General features: G+C 44.3%; 1 protein-coding gene across 2 annotated transcripts in view; it reads right to left on the bottom strand.

Annotated features, from left to right (window-relative positions):
* Positions 1-10,334: 10,334 nt before the first annotated feature.
* The window catches only part of MIB2 (mindbomb E3 ubiquitin protein ligase 2), a 31,277-nt gene continuing 24,002 nt past the window's right edge, over positions 10,335-17,609 (bottom strand). For both annotated transcript variants that reach the window (XM_009889601.1, XM_009889602.1), the window contains exons 12-18: positions 16,921-17,075; positions 16,189-16,315; positions 15,542-15,772; positions 14,536-14,714; positions 13,538-13,722; positions 12,681-12,746; positions 10,335-10,935 (exon numbers count right to left, since the gene is read on the bottom strand). In XM_009889601.1, coding sequence (XP_009887903.1) covers positions 10,694-10,935; positions 12,681-12,746; positions 13,538-13,722; positions 14,536-14,714; positions 15,542-15,772; positions 16,189-16,315; positions 16,921-17,075 — 1,185 coding nt within the window. In that variant the 3' untranslated portion in view covers positions 10,335-10,693. The remainder of the gene's footprint in view (positions 10,936-12,680; positions 12,747-13,537; positions 13,723-14,535; positions 14,715-15,541; positions 15,773-16,188; positions 16,316-16,920; positions 17,076-17,609) is intronic.

The raw sequence follows: 17,609 nt of genomic DNA, 5'->3' as shown, positions 1-17,609 counted from the left end.
GCTCTTCCTTCTGTTTGCAGAAAGTTGTTCTACTTGATCCATGTCGTTTGTTAATACTTTTTAGAGGGAGATGCGACAGATACTAAGACATTCTCTTCACAGAGTGCATTGGTAATCCTTTTGCTCACGGTTAGATTTGGAGCATTTGTGAGCAGCCCTGCAGTTACTGCCACAGTTGTGCAGAATCGGTAGAGTTTCAAAAAGCCCTAAAAAAAAAAAAAAAAAAAAAAAAAAGCAGACTTTACATTAAGCCTCTTTCCAATGTGCCAAAGATTCTCTCAGCCTCTGCCAAATGGTATCATGTTACTGCAGCTGAAAGTTGGGCTGGCGGAGGAAAAGCAGCAAAGTGAAACAAGCTGGGATGGACATGAACTCTTTTCTTTAACTGTATAATCAACAGAGGACAAATCTGCAGTTGTCAGCTTTATGTAATGAAAAAATTGGGGGAGGGGGCAGAAAAAGAAATCCAGAAGCCAGCATCATGCCCCTGGAATGTTTCATCAGGGATGCTTAACGCTAGAAGAGCTGTCATTTGTCAGGGGCTGTCTTCAGGAGCAGAATGAAAAATGAGATGCTGTGAGAGCGCCGGCAGAGCTTCTCTGCTAAGGAAATTCTGGTCAGGGAGTTTACAAACAGATAAAAGTAAACATCAACTCCCTCTCCCATGAAGCTTGGCAAGTGACCTGCAAATTTCTTGTGTGCTTGGGAGCTACCCGGTAAGGGGTGCTCATGCTGACAAAGACAAGTGTTTTCAGAATCGCACTGATTTTGGATACCTCGGCTTGAGCACATCCGAAAGACCGGCATGGAGAAGTGGTCAGTCTGTCTTAAGCTGTTCGGTTCTTTAAGGCATCTCCAGGCTGCAGACATGAAGTCAGTTCAGGACTTTTTAAAAATCTTACTCAGAAAATCTCAGGTTTTGAGAAATAGTTGCACTTTTCTGCCTGGTGACTGAGCGCTGGATACGCACCACTCCTGATTTGGGGTGTCCTCTGCTAAACAGTTCTGACCAGAGAGAGGAAAAGGAACTGTGCAATCTCCTACTTTCACAAGCAAATGGCAGGGAGGGGGTAGTTCTGTTGCCAGCCAGTGTAAAACATTCCTAGGGAATATCCGAAGCATTTGAAAGGCTTCAGAAACTTCTTGCACTTTTAATAATGAAAAAAGGTTTCTTTTTTTTTCCCCCTAGTTCATAATCAAACTTGTGACATTTTATAATTTTCATGCATTTTCAGACTAAAGCTGGCCACAAAACTAGTCAGAATAAATATCACCAATGAGTCTGTGTACAATTTTATGAAATTTTTCTTCTTCAATTTTCACCAAGCTCCCCCTGGAGAAAAAACATGCTTTCTGCAGAGAATGGACAAAGCGAAGCAGTTGTTCAGATACCAGGAGAAGGATAGAATAAGGAGTAACACGGAAGTAAAGTTATGGATAGAATTACAAAGGAAAGGTGGAACTAGGAGGAAGAGAAAGAGCAGAAAGGAAGGGTCGATAGCTCTGACTCCTGTGGACCAAAGCGGTCAGCTGCAGCACCCTGAGATATTGGCTCATCTCGGCTGTTATCCCTTTCCAGGGATAGTGACACCTCTTCCCCAGCAGCACCACTGAAACATCCTTGTGCAGGAGCACTCTGAAAAAGTGCTTTGTTTGGAGCTCCAAAGAGTGGTGCAAATGCACCTCCATTTGTGCTTTAAGCTGTAGACCACAAGATGAGGTGAGAAACTGGTAACACTCTCCTAAACTTATCAATGGCTCGAGTGCCCTGGACAAGTTTCTGTCAGTCTGCAGATGAGAGCACATCTGCAGAAAGACTAATTGAGAAGGGAGTCTTGAAGTAAAAACCTTCCTTGGAATGGGGCTCAAAAACTTGAGCCAAGAGCTCTTCTCCAGTAAAGCAGTACTGGCTTGAAAGAAAAATACGGCTAGCAAACACAGTGCTGGAAGAACATTGAGTTTCAGTCGTGGAACTGTGTAACAGCATTAAGTGCATCCACCTTTCATATGGTTAGTAAGAGTCAGCAGTGTTTGCAAAAGATTTTAACTTATGCACTGTAACATATGCACTCTCCTCTTGCCAAAGCATCTGAGCATCTCACAGTTGCTCAGAGCATTTAATCTCGCATCGGTCTTGAAGGTAGGGCAGTGCTATTAGTGCTAAAAGACTTGCCTGAGGTCAAGTATGGAACCTGGCAGAGCAGGAACCTGAAATCTCTGAAGCACCCAGTTAGTGCCTTACTGTTTCTGAAGAGGACTGCGTGAACCTGAGTTTTAAGGCACAGATTGAGAACTCACACAACCACGTAGCCTGAGGGAACTCCAATGTAAAGAAAGGAAGAGGTTTTTCAAAATACATCTTGGCTCAGACCTCCCCCCCCAAAAAAAAACGTTAGTATCTAGAGCTTTAGTAAAAGCACATCCTTGAGGACCTCATTGTTTCCAAATACTTATTCATGCAGCTACTAAAGGTTAGCACAGCCAAGGCTTTTTCCATGCGTTACTGAAGTATTCTGAATGGGGAAAGAGACCACACTACATATCAGCCATTTATCTTCCTGCGCCGCGTGTGGTGGGTGAGTGGGAAGCTGTAGCTGCAGAGATGATTCATGACCTCTGTGACATTCAGGATCCTGTTCCTGTCAAGGTAGCAAGCAGATTACACCTTGATGGATCAGAAGTGAGAGAGCAGAGTTTTTTGGAAAGCACGTAGTTCGCTTCCCCCCTATATGCTGGGAATGCACGGTGCCCATCCGCAGGGAAATTCAGTGCCTGTGTGTCCCACTTTACCAAACCACTGGCTGCAGAATGCTCTCAAAACTTTGACAATTTAAGCCAAATATTTGCTCAGAAACCAGCTCAGTAAGGCCAAGACAAACCTCAGTTATTATGGCAATGAGAGTCAGATGAGGAAAGCTCTTATGCTGAGGTATTCAGAACTTACAGATGCAACTTGTGGAGCTAAGGGAGACACATGAACTTAATGCTGTGCACACTAACGATGCTTCTGATAAAGTCACTGTGCATCTGGATTCCTTGGTGCACAAGCTCTGGCCCGAATCCTCAGTGCTGCTGCTGGTAAAAAATAAAATTTCAGGTTTATATTTAGTTCATCAACACTGTGGTTGTTAAATTTCAAGCACAGCTCTCTTCTGTAGATATTTTAAGGATTATTAGGACCAGAGTGCACATCTGTTGACATTTCATTCATGTTCCCTGTGCTGGGTTAAGAATATCACGGCTTTCCCAAGAGATACTTATGCTTAAAGGACTCTCAAATGCAGCCATCAGTGGCCTCAAATCTACAACACTCGTCAGAATTTAAGCCTCTTTCAGATGCTTCAGAGAACTCCCCAGACTCCCTTGTGGGAGCCGGTGTTGCCCTGTGCAAAGGGCAAGAATTCAGTCAGAACTCTAAAGTTTTATCTCTGTCTTTTCGAATAGCTGAAAATATTCTCCGTGCTGTATCCGGCAGCCCGAGCCCCTGAAACAGCTGCTTTTATACAAGTGCAGAGAACTGCTGCTCTGACTTTGGAGTTCTAATGAATTTTAGAGGTCTCAGGTTCTCAAGTATGGATATTTGGTTTGGACTACAGGCGGGAACTGTCATCCTGACTATATTTGGACAGAAAAACATTCCTGGCTTTGGTTCCTGCACAGTGTCTAAAAGCAGTGGAACACATTACACTCTGAGGGAATCCATATGGTGTGATGGGGAATAGGCAAGGAAGGCAGGGGACAGAACTGACTCTGCTTTGTCTCCACGCTGCTAGCGGCAGTGACCGGGACCTGGATATCATTTGTAGGGAGCCGGGATTTTCTAAGCAAACAGTCAGGGATGCACATCCTGAGATCGCTGCATGCAATAAATACCATATGAAAAAGCAGCTGTCAGAAGGGAACGAATGTTGCATAAAACCTACAACGGTCAACCAGAGACTACGGAGAACATAAAGGATTGGATCATTTGCACAACACAGCACCCTTTCCTTGTAAAATCACCTCAGCCTTGATTTGCTCTTTTCAATCTTAATTGCGCAAATGTTTAGTTTAAAGCGGGGCTGCCGTATAATGCACACCATATGGCCGCGTTCCCAACGGCAAGCTGGAGCTCAAAAATAAATACTTTCTCACTTCTATGGATTGTTCTCAGCGTTTCCCTCCTCCCCTTATATTCAGCATTGTTAACATTAAATGCTACCTTCAGCACTATTTCTAAATGGTTACCTCTGGGACATTTGCCACATTTAAGAGGAAAGTTTGCCCTGGTGCAGCAGGCCAGGCAGCTTCACTCAAGTCCCCAAGACGACGCCAGAACAATCTATAATAACACATCTATACTCATGCTAAGAGGTACTACACAGAAAACAACCATTACTGCTAGAAGAGCAGCTGTCTATCCAAAACAAATCTCACCTCTCACAAAACCTCTTATTTATTCATGGATTAAGCACATATTATTCAGCACTGGAACAAACCGCTGCCATTAGCTTCCCCTGTCATGAACTGGGAGTTCTACACAGAGGTGGAGAAGACAAGGAAAGAAGGACCTAATATCTGATCGCGTCTGAGGGCTCAAGGCACAAGCATCAGTGTTTCATCTCCAGGGCACCGGTCCAAATCCAAGCCACAGGCAGGGGAGGGGAGTGCACACAGCTGAATGTGATTTACCACGTATTGGCTCCTTGGTGGCCCATGTGAAAAGAATTAGCAAATCCTCATATAGCTCTTATTTTAAAAAGCACTTACATATTTATCCCTTCATCTCACAACTTGGGGGGAAAAAAAAAAGCAACCCAACATTCTTGCATGGTTGCTGTGGGAAGGGCAGTTAAAACTTGTACTTTTTCAGTGGGTCATGGACTAAAAAGGATTGTAACTGCTGTAGCAGGGAGCAGCATTCCCCGGGGACGGGGAAAATAAGAATGTTCTTTAGTCCCCAAGCTTCATTCATGTTCCCTGTGCTGGGTTAAGAATATCACGGCTTTCCCAAGAGATACTTATGCTTAAAGGACTCTCAAATGCAGCCATCAGTAGCCTCAAATCTACAACACTCATCAGAATTTAAGCCTCTTTCAGATGCTTCAGAGAACTCCCCAGACTCCCTTGTGGGAGCCGGTGTTGCCCTGTGCAAAGGGCAAGAATTCAGTCAGAACTCTAAAGTTTTATCTCTGTCTTTTCGAATAGCTGAAAATATTCTCCGTGCTGTATCCGGCAGCCCGAGCCCCTGAAACAGCTGCTTTTATACAAGTGCAGAGAACTGCTGCTCTGACTTTGGAGTTCTAATGAATTTTAGAGGTCTCAGGTTCTCAAGTATGGATATTTGGTTTGGACTACAGGCGGGAACTGTCATCCTGACTATATTTGGACAGAAAAACATTCCTGGCTTTGGTTCCTGCACAGTGTCTAAAAGCAGTGGAACACATTACACTCTGAGGGAATCCATATGGTGTGATGGGGAATAGGCAAGGAAGGCAGGGGACAGAACTGACTCTGCTTTGTCTCCACGCTGCTAGCGGCAGTGACCGGGACCTGGATATCATTTGTAGGGAGCCGGGATTTTCTAAGCAAACAGTCAGGGATGCACATCCTGAGATCGCTGCATGCAATAAATACCATATGAAAAAGCAGCTGTCAGAAGGGAACGAATGTTGCATAAAACCTACAACGGTCAACCAGAGACTACGGAGAACATAAAGGATTGGATCATTTGCACAACACAGCACCCTTTCCTTGTAAAATCACCTCAGCCTTGATTTGCTCTTTTCAATCTTAATTGCGCAAATGTTTAGTTTAAAGCGGGGCTGCCGTATAATGCACACCATATGGCCGCGTTCCCAAGGGCAAGCTGGAGCTCAAAAATAAATACTTTCTCACTTCTATGGATTGTTCTCAGCGTTTCCCTCCTCCCCTTATATTCAGCATTGTTAACATTAAATGCTACCTTCAGCACTATTTCTAAATGGTTACCTCTGGGACATTTGCCACATTTAAGAGGAAAGTTTGCCCTGGTGCAGCAGGCCAGGCAGCTTCACTCAAGTCCCCAAGACGACGCCAGAACAATCTATAATAACACATCTATACTCATGCTAAGAGGTACTACACAGAAAACAACCATTACTGCTAGAAGAGCAGCTGTCTATCCAAAACAAATCTCACCTCTCACAAAACCTCTTATTTATTCATGGATTAAGCACATATTATTCAGCACTGGACGAGGGTGCATCCCATCAGGCCCCATGGATTTATGTATATCCAATTTATCTAACTGATCTTTAACGTGCTCCTTGTCAACCAAGGGATAGTCTTGTTTCCCCCAGACTTTCTCTGTTACCTGCAAAGTCGGGGTCTCACAAGGACTGGCCCGAACAGTGAAGACAGAAGCAAAGAAGGCATTTAGCAACTCCGCCTTCTCTGCATCATCCGTCACCACAGCACCTGTCTCATTCAACAACGGGCCCACAACAACGGGCTCTTATTTTAAAAAGCACTTACATATTTATCCCTTCATCTCACAACTTGGGGGGAAAAAAAAAAGCAACCCAACATTCTTGCATGGTTGCTGTGGGAAGGGCAGTTAAAACTTGTACTTTTTCAGTGGGTCATGGACTAAAAAGGATTGTAACTGCTGTAGCAGGGAGCAGCATTCCCCGGGGACGGGGAAAATAAGAATGTTCTTTAGTCCCCAAGCGTTCTCCCACTTTCTATCATGCAGCTCCTCGTGATCAGCATCTGCTGATGTTCCTAGAAAAATCCATGGTCTGCTGAATAGCAAATGAGCTGAAAACAAGGGTTTGCTCCAGCTGGCAAAGAAAATGGAATATTTTGCTTAACTGTCAATTTGGAGCTGCAGCTCACAGAAGTGCCTGTACTGGCTCGACCTTGTGTTACCAAAGAGACGTGGTCCTGACCCGAGTCAGGAGCTCGGCAGTCCAGTCATGGCCACGTAGCGAGTAGAATCTCAGGAATGAAACGAGGGAGAAATTTTTCTCAATACATGGATAATAAAGCGTGTCCATAAGGGAGTAAGAATTGCTTCCCTGGGTGGGGATATTTTCGTTGTTGCTCTTTGGTGGGCTACATTAATAACCTGTAATCCATTTGTGGATGGACCGATCCTCCTGAAATCCTGGGAGCAGCACGGACTAGTGGGAATATAATCAAAGGAGAGAGGGATTCTTTTCCTAACTCTGCCTTTCAACAAGCGATCTCCCTCTCTCTACTCCCCCAGTCTCATGCTGCCTGTAAAACACAGAGTTTTGACCACACTTCCAAAGGAAGGGCTTTAGAAAGCCCAGTTCTGAGTATGAGATGAGCTGCTGTCTTAAACGTAAAAGTTTTACACCAGAAGGACTCCACAAGATCTCTGCTGTTCAAAAACATTGCTGTACATGGCTGCAAGGTACAATGCTGCATTTCGGGAGATGGCAGGAGCCCCAGTGAAAACAAGGAGCTCCCCAGCTCGTTCGCAGAAGACCTGTCAGTCTCACTTGTGGGAAGACCAACTGGTAATAAACATCAAAGTTATTCACCATCCACACTAATTAACTAATGACAATACTTGTCTTTTGTCTTTAAAGGAACATTTGCCTACTGCTCCGACATCTCCTTGCCTCTCCCCACCCCCTGCTGTTCCTATACCAGCAAGAACACCAACTGGTAGCAAAAGGGGAAAGGGGAGGAACATCTTCCCCCACTTTGCCCCCTCCTTCTCTCAATCTGTAGCTAAATTAAACACAGCTCCTAATCTCAGTCCAGACTCTTGGCTCTTTTCCTGCTCGCTACAGATATCTTTTTCTTCTCATACTTCAGATTCGAGCCTGGATCGGAGCAGAGAAAACCTATTGCTGGCTGAGAGCACAGGCCCAATTACACATGAACTAGATGAACTAGCAAGTACGCAAAGCTGACCGCTTCACCCAGCGAGGCACTCCACCGGCCACAGGTCACTCTCTGACCCTGGCCCCCCACCGAAGCAGGCTTACCAGCAAAGTTCAAACAGCAGAACCTTCTTCGCTTCTCCAAAGCCGCAGACTCCCATGGAGCTGAGCCCGTCATGGGGAGCAGAGCCTGCCAAAAACATACCTGCACACGTGGGCATCTGCTTGCCTGCTGTTATCTCTTGCTGCAGCTCCACTGGCCATCGTGTGTCTTCTCGGTTGTGGTGCAATTCCCTTCTTCTTACTAGGAAAATGAGAGGGTCAAAATGGTGCTTAACAGCTCAACTCTTGCTCCTCAAAAGCAATCACAGCAGGAACAGGGAAATGAAAGAATATACTCTCAAACCGAAAGCTATGTTTACAAACTATTTCTGTAGTTCTTAAGCAGGTATATTATGCTGTGCAAAATTCCATCTCTAACGTGGCCACACAATGAATTCCAGATACGAAAACAAGATCAGGAGACCATGAAATGGAACTTGCGTTTAAAAAAATTAAAACATAAAATTGAGGAGAGCTCTTCTTTCCTTTTTTTTAAAATCTCTTTTCGTTAGCCAGAGGTAAAAAAGAAAATAAAAAAATCTTCATTTTCTGCAACAGCTGCACAGCTTGGAAGTTGAAGGCTGCAGTCCTCCTACAATTTTTTTCCTTCAGGGAGAATAATCACTTGGAAGCCTCTCTTCATTTAGTATCCAAAGAAATTATTAAAAAAAAAAAAAATGAAGCACATGCTCCCCGTTGTTTTTTCCTGAATAAACTGACACCTTAGGCATAAGAGGTGAGAATAATGCAACAGACATTGAACAGTTTGCCACCTCTGACCCCTCTTCCCCAAGTGCCAGCACACATATACATTTAACACACGTGACAAAGTATCGATTGGTTTTACCTTTAGTAAACGGCTTTTGCATTTGATGTCGAGGCTTGTGAAAGAACTATATTTCAAAAAAACGCTTAGCACGGAGTTGGGGTAGTATATAGCCTGGAAAATTATTCCCTCACACCAAATAGCGGTTAAAGCAGCTCCTACATTATAAAGATGGTTCAGTCTTGTACTTGTTGCAAACAGCCTTTGCACAGTACTCTTCTATTGCTGCCCTACCACAATACAGTAAACGTTTTGGGGAAATGCCTGGTTTATTCCAAAGGAAATTTACACTAACATGAACTTCTAGGAAAGACGTAGAAGAGTATCTGCACCCCTGATTTTTACCAAAGCTGATTCTGAAATTCAACCTTAGGTTATTTGGGTGTTAAATCTAACCCAACCAAATAATTTAGGGGTTAAATCCGATCCATTTTCATAGCTCAAAAAAATCCACTGAAATTCTAACAGCCTCAAGTGAATACTTCGACAAAGATTATCTATAGGACTCAGAGTTTGTGACATAAGACTTTCTCACAACACCAAGGGATTACGAAGAAGTAATAAATATTCCTGTAACTACCATATTTTCCACTAAGTTAAAAATTTCTGTAAAAGATTTGCCACCTCTTTGCTAACAAACAAATATAGTAGAGGAACACAATATTTTTGTTTGATTTAAATATTGCTTGCAATATGTAACAAACAGTACGCTTGTGTAGAATTATGTCATTAAAGATATACAGCACTCACGCAAAAATGTATGTATACACACACACACACACACGGCACACTAGCCCTACAGGTTGCCACTTCCACCAACAGTTACTTTACAGGATGGACTCAGTGGATAATATTTCTTCAGTCAGACAGTTGGAAAACACAATACAGCTGCATCCATATTTCAGCTACTGTTTGTACATTCATTTTAATGCTCAGGAAAATATATATTTTATTTTATTAAGTTTTGCTGCAAAACAAAGAAACAAAAATGAAATCCCTTTTTCTCATGTCTTAATTACTACTATTTATTTTCTTTACACTTCGATTGGAGTATTTAACACCTGCCTTTGGCATTATGGATAGAAAGCTCAGGAGTCTCTGAACACACTGTTGTGCCAAAAAAAAAAATAATATGGAAGAAGAGTGTCACTTAGAGGTTAGAAATATTTGTTGTAACAACATATTTTCCTCCAATCAGTGTTCACTACTTTATCTCTAAGGCACACACTCTGTCTTTAGAATCTCATTACACCCAGCTTTGCCTCTCTCAGTCCAAGTTCTTGTTGAGCCCGTAAGTACTAGTTCCAAGAGCGTGCTGTCTTAGGACATTACCTCCCTACCACTGACAGGCATCTGGGAGAACTGACGCCATGAACGATCTCTGATATCTCCTCACGCGAAGTGCAAGCGTACGCTTTGCCACTGCCTGCCAAGGTATAAGGTATATCCTCCTACAGCATCTCCTTTCAGAGCAGTGCAAGGCTGCGAATCTGACACTGCAGGGCAACAGACACGATGCAGTCGCTGGAGTTGGATGCCGCTGAAAACATCTGCATGTGGAAGTCTATTCGCCTCTGGTTTGAGAGTCTCTTTGCCTTCAGTGGACAGGTCAGTGTTCTTTACTTCAGGGCTTTCTGATGAATCAGCAGCACAGGGCGAGGGGGCTGCCCGCCCTCAAGCACCGCTCCTTGCCCTTATGGCATTGTAAGTAGAGGGGACTCCCTCCACCTCCACGCAAGTCACAGCAGTTATTCGCTTCCCTCTCTTTCAGGATGGCTTTGCAGGTAGCCACACGTATCAGCCTGACTAGCGCTTCTCCTCTAAAATGCAAACAAAAAGGAAGTAAAGGAGGGAGGTGGGAATGGGAAGGGAAGCAAGCATATCCTTAGACAAAGATCTGAATCCTCTCCCGGATAGCCTGCCGGCAGATGGGACAGACAGTCAGGGCCGTGCTGCAGTCTGGGCAAGAGCCGTGTCCACACTGGAAGACCAGTTTGATTTGGTCATCGATGCAAATGGGGCAGGTGATGCGCTCTTCCATCTGCCGGTAGCGGTTCTGCAGCTCCTCCATGAGCTTCCTCTGATCTGTGGATTCAGAGCTCGGGCTGCACTCCACCTCGGTGCTGTCTGCAGGGGTGGAGAGCAGGAAGAGAGTTAGTCACTAGCGTGCTCTGCCTCACAGAGTCTCTTTAATTAGATTCTGCCCCTCATGAGTAGCAATTCATTCAGACTAAACTCTCTTCACTGAGCCTTATCCAGGGATTCCTCACATAAAAAGCCTGAGATGATGCTTTTTACAGACTGGCCAGTGTTGCTGTCCTTCCATTTAGTTGCTCAGCTGGTTTCTGCGTGTGTGTTTTTGTCTGAGCTTGCCGTTTCCTGCCTTGGTGTTGTGGAATGTGCTGCTGCTACCTTCAAGTAAAAACATTCAAAGCTGGTTGTGATGATCTGCCATACTAGTCTGGGAATCCTTACAGTGATATCAGTACCTCTCGACCTCCTGCACACTTACGTCACTGCCATTGACTTTTGCATACATGAAGCTACACAAATAGAGTCATTTGGTCAACTCTATGAAATTCAAAGAACACCAAATCGGGGACAACCACCGGCTTAGGTAAAGAGACTCCTCCTGGTTTCAGCTTAATACAGCCACTGTTCATCTTCTGCTCCTCATCTTTGGTTAGGTAGCTTTACACCTAATATAGATGTCCCTTTCCCCAATATTCTGGAATTAGTTGCATTTATGTGGTGCAAGAAGTGATTTCAAATCCATAAAGGTGAAGCAAGTTTGGGGACGGGGAGCTTGCTAAAGGCACACACTGAAGACATCACTGATAGGGAAGTCCTGCTGATATTCTCAAGAGACCTTGATTTTCCTCCTCCAGTGGAAATCTGCATGCAAATGGCTCATTTGGAATTCTCATCATTATTTTGTTGCAGGTCTGTAGCAAAGACAAATGCTCCTGCCTACCACCAGGTAAGCTTGCTATTTTTTGCATTATGGAGTTCCAAAGAGGATTTCTGTCTTTGGCAGCTGCGTATGTCCAGTGCCACGTGACAGATTCTCAGTTCCCCTGTGCTTTTGTCCAGGGATCAAGTCATAAGACTATAGTCTGACTCTGACAAAGGAGTCCACAATGCTAAGCCATACGTAGCAGGACATGGAATTCATTTTCATGTGCACATGCCCTAAGAGTGATCTCAGCTAGGAAGACATCGACTCTCATAACCACTATCGAAAAAGCTTCAGTGGGCAACCTGCATTAATTCTAAGGCAAGTGCAAACCTGGTACTAGCTGGCTGACATGTGTAACGTTGCCCATTCTGGACACTGAGTAATGTGGACAGAAAACAATCTGTTTAAAACCGGGCTGAAGAGCTTTATCCAAACAATCCAGCTCAATGATTCCTGGATAGCTGGCTAATGCCAGCCCTGCAGAGGCACTGTAATTTCAGCCAAGGGAGAAGCAAGGCTTTCACAAGATGTAATTTTTGCCTTCTCACAAATCTTCACTGTAAAATCACTGCCTGTGACAATCGTTAGACTGACACATGGAGAACCTGATACTTGCTTTCAATACACAAAATAAGCCAGGCACAGGACAAGCTTCCTAAAGTGTCCCATCCTGTCCAAGCAGCTTGAGCTTGGCCTGTGACACCTGAGAGAATCTACCTTTTCCTCTCTAAAGGTGGTCAATGCAACTGGCACCCCCTCACCCCAAAAAAACCAAACAAAGGGGAAAAAAGAAAAAAAAAAAAAATCAACTCCCTTCCTTATGTTTACTTCACTGAAAATCATTGATGCTGCTCAAACTAACACTGTGCAGGACCCTTCCCACAGCACTTAACACTAGGAACAGCAAACATACCTTGTTTCAGTTTTTTGGTTATTGTCACTTGACATTTGATGCACTTCTTCATTCTCCTGGAGCATTCTACCACGAACAATACAACAAGAGATTACAGTTAAGCCCACTGATACCAGAATCAAGAGGAAGACAACAGACTCAAGAACATCAGCTTTGAACAACCTGAGACCTCCCTGGACGATTAAGAGATTCTTTCGACATGGAAATGAGGACACTGCCTTCTTTTTGAGCTACATCCTAGTCTCTTGGTTTAGTCTTTCCTACACCAGTAGCAAATACAACAACTTTAAGCCCTCAATGCTCTGTGCTACTGGAACTACTGCACTGTGGATCAAAACAGCCCTTTGCTCTGAGGGAAAAGGATGGAGCTCTGGCACACAGTCCTTACCAAATTCCCTGTGGTCAGATTGTGAGTGCCTTGTGAGATAAAAAACTTGCTGACACATTCGAGCAGGCTGCCGTTAAAACAACTGAAATGCAAACCAGTAACAAAAGCCAGAGAAAAGGGAAATCCTTCTCAGGAGGTTTTTGATGGATAAAGCACTGCCAGCTAGAACTCAAACCTCTGGCTTTCCCTCTGAATTATCCAGGACATCTATAAGCACAAGCAAAGCTGCCTGGGGTCCCAGTCGGCACATAGTCGGAACACTCTGTGCTTTCCATAGACAGCTTTGGACAGCTTATTTAAGATGGTGGTGCTGAAATCACACTGGGATTGTTTCAGGACACAAACAGCACAATAGCTTTGTGTCTAAACAGAGCTTGATTTATGAGAGTCCAGCTAGGGAAGCTATATTGTGGAACAGGAAAGAAAAATTATTAAAAAAGGGAAAAAAAAAAACCCAGAACAGACTTACCTTCACACACAATACTGTGCTGGCATGGGAAGAAATGGATGAGCAAGGCCAGCTCTGAGCAGACCAGGCACTCTGTGGGGACTGCCACACTCGAGACACTAAGGTTGGTCATTGTGTTGGGGGTGGTGTGCACGCGGCGAAGGCTGCAGGTGATGGCTGAGCTGTCTGAAGAAACCTGCTGTTCCCTGCAACCACAAACACTCAATAAAATTTGAGCCACGTCCTCCAGGTCCTCCTTCAGCAACCAGATAACATTGTATTGATCCCTGGCAAACACTCCACATGGAGACAGAGCAGCAGATGCTCAAGGGAGAATAAACTTGTGAACCTTCATTGCCCTAGTGGGACCAACTCAGCCCTCAGTAACCGGGATTCTGACTGGATCTATCTAAAAAGAAAGGGAAAGAGCAAGAATGACTAATATTTACACAAGCTGAAACTGCTCTTTTGGAGGGAAACAGCAAGGTATTGACAGTACAACCATCTGGTGGGAGAAGTCAGCTTTTAGAAGCTATTTAAAAAGCGCAGCCCTAGGGATCCTCCATATTTGCACGTTCCTGAAAAGTGCCTGGGGTGGTTGTCTGTGTGTTTGCCTCTTATATAATACAGGCTTGGATTCAGATTTCTGTCCTGGCGTTACGAACCCCAAATCCAAAGCCCTCGGCATCCAATCCATCCGTTACTTTTCCTGCCAGCCGGTCATCTGCTAGCTAGACCTACTACCTAAGATGCAAGAATGACTAATGACTGAACAGATGGGACAAGGACGGTCATTTACTAACAAATGTCTTCAGTACTGCCAAGAAACCCCTGGCCCACTAGCAGTACTGCAAAGGGGTGTTTTTTTGGTCTTTTCATACTGACATCCAAAGTGTTTCAAAGATGCTTCGTCTCTCCTGGAACAACAGCTGCAACACAGTGACACCACAGCGCTGTGGGAGCACTCTGAATTTTGCAAGGAAGTATGCTGTAGTTGGTTTCCAGAGGATATGGTTTACCTGAATTTCTGTGAGAAGTCTTTGACGATCTGGACAATTCTTCCATCTGTAATAAGGTCTAAAGGAGACTTTCCCCGATGGTTTGCATAATTAATATCTGCTCCTTCTTGTGCTAAGTAACATGCAATTGCAGTTCCAACATTCAGCTCCACATTTCCAAGAAAGCCAGAAGCCTGCAGCTAAAAAGATGTTGAGAAACACTCTCTTAATAGAAAAAGTTTCTGTTACGTGGCTTTGATCTGTATCAGTTCTAAACAAAGTCCTAATCCTTGGACTTGCAATTTGAAAGTGCAATTTAGCATTCTTTTTTGAAAAAACAAAAAGAACCTTCAGCATGTAAACAGCAGACTCAAATCTTGCATTCTGGGAACAAGAGCGCATAAGATTGGTCCTAACTGGTGCTAATCATTACTAATCATAGTAATAGGCATTCATTTCTTCAGGTACTGAAAAAGAAGTGCACTGAAGACACCACAGTACATATCTATTGATGAAAAGCTGTACATACACATATTTAAAAAAACCCAAGGTTTTGTTTACATTATCCAAACTAATTTCAGCCTGATATGTCTCACCTCTCACGTTCTGCTCTACATCTGCAGATAACTGGGGTGTTTGTGGTTAGCTATCCTCATATTTTCCATGCCATCAGACAGAAATGAATTGCTGTGGTTCTGGGGCATGAATTAAACCCAAGACTCTTGGCTCTGCAACTGGATTCATGACCTTTCCCATGTCAAGAGAAGCGCACAACACTAATAAAAATATCGGAGGAGACAGTATGAATTGTTGTCTGACTATGTGAAGTTTCATGCTGTTAATTCAAGCATCTATTCTTGCCTTCTCACAAGCAAGAAGGTTTGTTTCCACGCTCCCCAACTGGACTGGCTTTACACAATTTCCCTGCCTTTCTTTGCCCCCTTACATCCCACTACCTGCTGTCATTCTAACACCATCAAACATTTTCCTGCCCTTGGAGCTGAAATTTCTCCTACTCCCAGCTCACCTTGGAAAGAAGGGCCAACCCCATCTCCCCTTCGCGCTTCTCCATCATGACGGACATTAGCTGCTGCCGTTCCAAGGCAATGTGCATGGCTGTGTCCCCGTCCTCATCTTCAGCATTGACATCGCTGCCTTCGCTGACCAGCAGTTGCACCATCCCTACGTGTCCCTGGATGACAGCCAGGTGCAGCGGTGTTTGGTTACGGTTGTTCTTGAGGTTGACATCACAGCGACCCTTGAAGAGAAGAATTGCGAGTGAGTTGTTGCTGCTGAATTTGGCTGAAGAAGAGTGCTGAGGCTGTGGTGCTTGCTGAGGCCCCAAGTCTCAAGTCCATCTTCGTCAGGACAGCCGTATAGAGATCTCCAAGACAGCCATGTGATCCAGCCCTCTGCATCTTGGCCATATGGCCCACACACCTCAAATATCAAGAAAGGGAGGATCGGAAGCCAAGGGCTCAACCAACACACAGATAACATTTTCCTGGTGATAGCTTGGATATGACAACTCATTTCCCTAACACAAACAAATCCTGAAACTACTCCAAGAACTACATTCTAGTGAGTCCACTCAATAGTGCTTAGGAAATGTGGGGGTTTGGGAGCGGGACAGATGGGAGTTTGTGTTGTTGGTGGTTTTGTTTTGTTTCTTACCTCTTTGATGAGAATTTCTGCCACTTCTTTGTGATTATTGAGAGCAGCAAGGTGCAGGGCAGTGAAGCCATCTTCCTTTTTGGAGTCAACCAGCTGTCGAGCTCTTGCTAGAATCTTCTTTATGGCTCTAGAGCATTGGAGGTTAAACAGAGATGGAAGAGTTACTTTATCAGGAAATAAAACAATGCAGAAGAGACAGGCCTGCCATGAATGTTCATGTTTTAATAGGCAGCACCATGAGTTGGCAACTGTGCCGCAGAGCACTCCCTCTCTCTCTCAGATTGAATTACAAGAATAAAACAAAAGCCCTCAGTTATTATTTAACAAACTAGGGTAAACTCACACTGCTATGAAAATAATGAGCAGATTTATCCTTGGAAGAATTCCAGAGGCTCTCAGTTAGACACAGTCTTTTCAACTACTGTTTACTACAGACCTTCTCCTGTCCTTCCACGTGTGAATGCAAACACCTACGGAGACTACCCAGAAGCAGACAGATTTCCTACCCAAGCTAGGGAGGTATGAGAAAGATGGGATTGGGAAAGCAGGCAGCAGTTTCCTGTGAACGGATGAAGGAGGGAAACAGCTACACCTAGCTATATCTAAACCCAAGAAATGTATAACCAACCATTTCCCTTCCTAGCTATCTAGAACTACATCTGCTACCTTCTTACTCTTTAAGACAGCAGCTAACACTTGTAAAAGGAACACAAAGGAAAAAAGACCACTCACAGCTTGTTGCCTTTTAGAGCAGAATAGTGGAGCAGGTTGAAGCCTTGACAATTCTGGACAGTGAAGTCTATGTTGGGTACTTCAGTGAGGATCTCAATAACGACTTTGTAATCTGCGGTGATAGCATAGTGCAGGGGGGTGTCTCCCTGGGAATCCTACACAGGCATACCAAAGCAGAACACAGGTTACCTGCCTCAGAGCGTCAAATGAAACAGCTCACCCTGAGGGACAGTTCAAGACAAGAAAATAGATCATGTCATCAGGTCACGTCAAGTCCAGGCCAAACATCCACACATCACTGGCATCCATAGCAGTTTCATAGCCTTTGTGAAATCATTTCCCCAGGGCTTGAAAACAGCTGCTGAGTAGACAGCTGCTAACATTCCTAACCAGCTTTGAGACACTGACCCAGCACAGTTCACTCCCACCATCATACAAGTGCACCCTAAAAATGGGCTGGGTCCGATTCACCATCATTGCCCTTCAAGTTCCTAAATGCCAGTCTTAAAACCCTCACCACTCCTTCCTGCTGGAAACAGGAGTGTTTCAGCAACAGACATTCACAGCAGGTCGGCTCTCGCTGGAAGCCCGAGTCCAGCACAGCAGACAGTGCTACTGGATTGAGCTGAACAGACTCACAACAATGAAGGGGCAGACCCAAACCTGGAATTTCAGAGTACTGAAGTTAG

Source organism: Charadrius vociferus, unplaced genomic scaffold, assembly GCF_000708025.1.
Source record: "Charadrius vociferus isolate BGI_N301 unplaced genomic scaffold, ASM70802v2 scaffold477, whole genome shotgun sequence".
In the NCBI taxonomy this organism is placed as follows: domain Eukaryota; kingdom Metazoa; phylum Chordata; class Aves; order Charadriiformes; family Charadriidae; genus Charadrius; species Charadrius vociferus.
The sequence above is the reverse complement of the archived record's forward strand: the minus strand, read 5'-3'. Positions and strand labels throughout refer to the sequence as shown.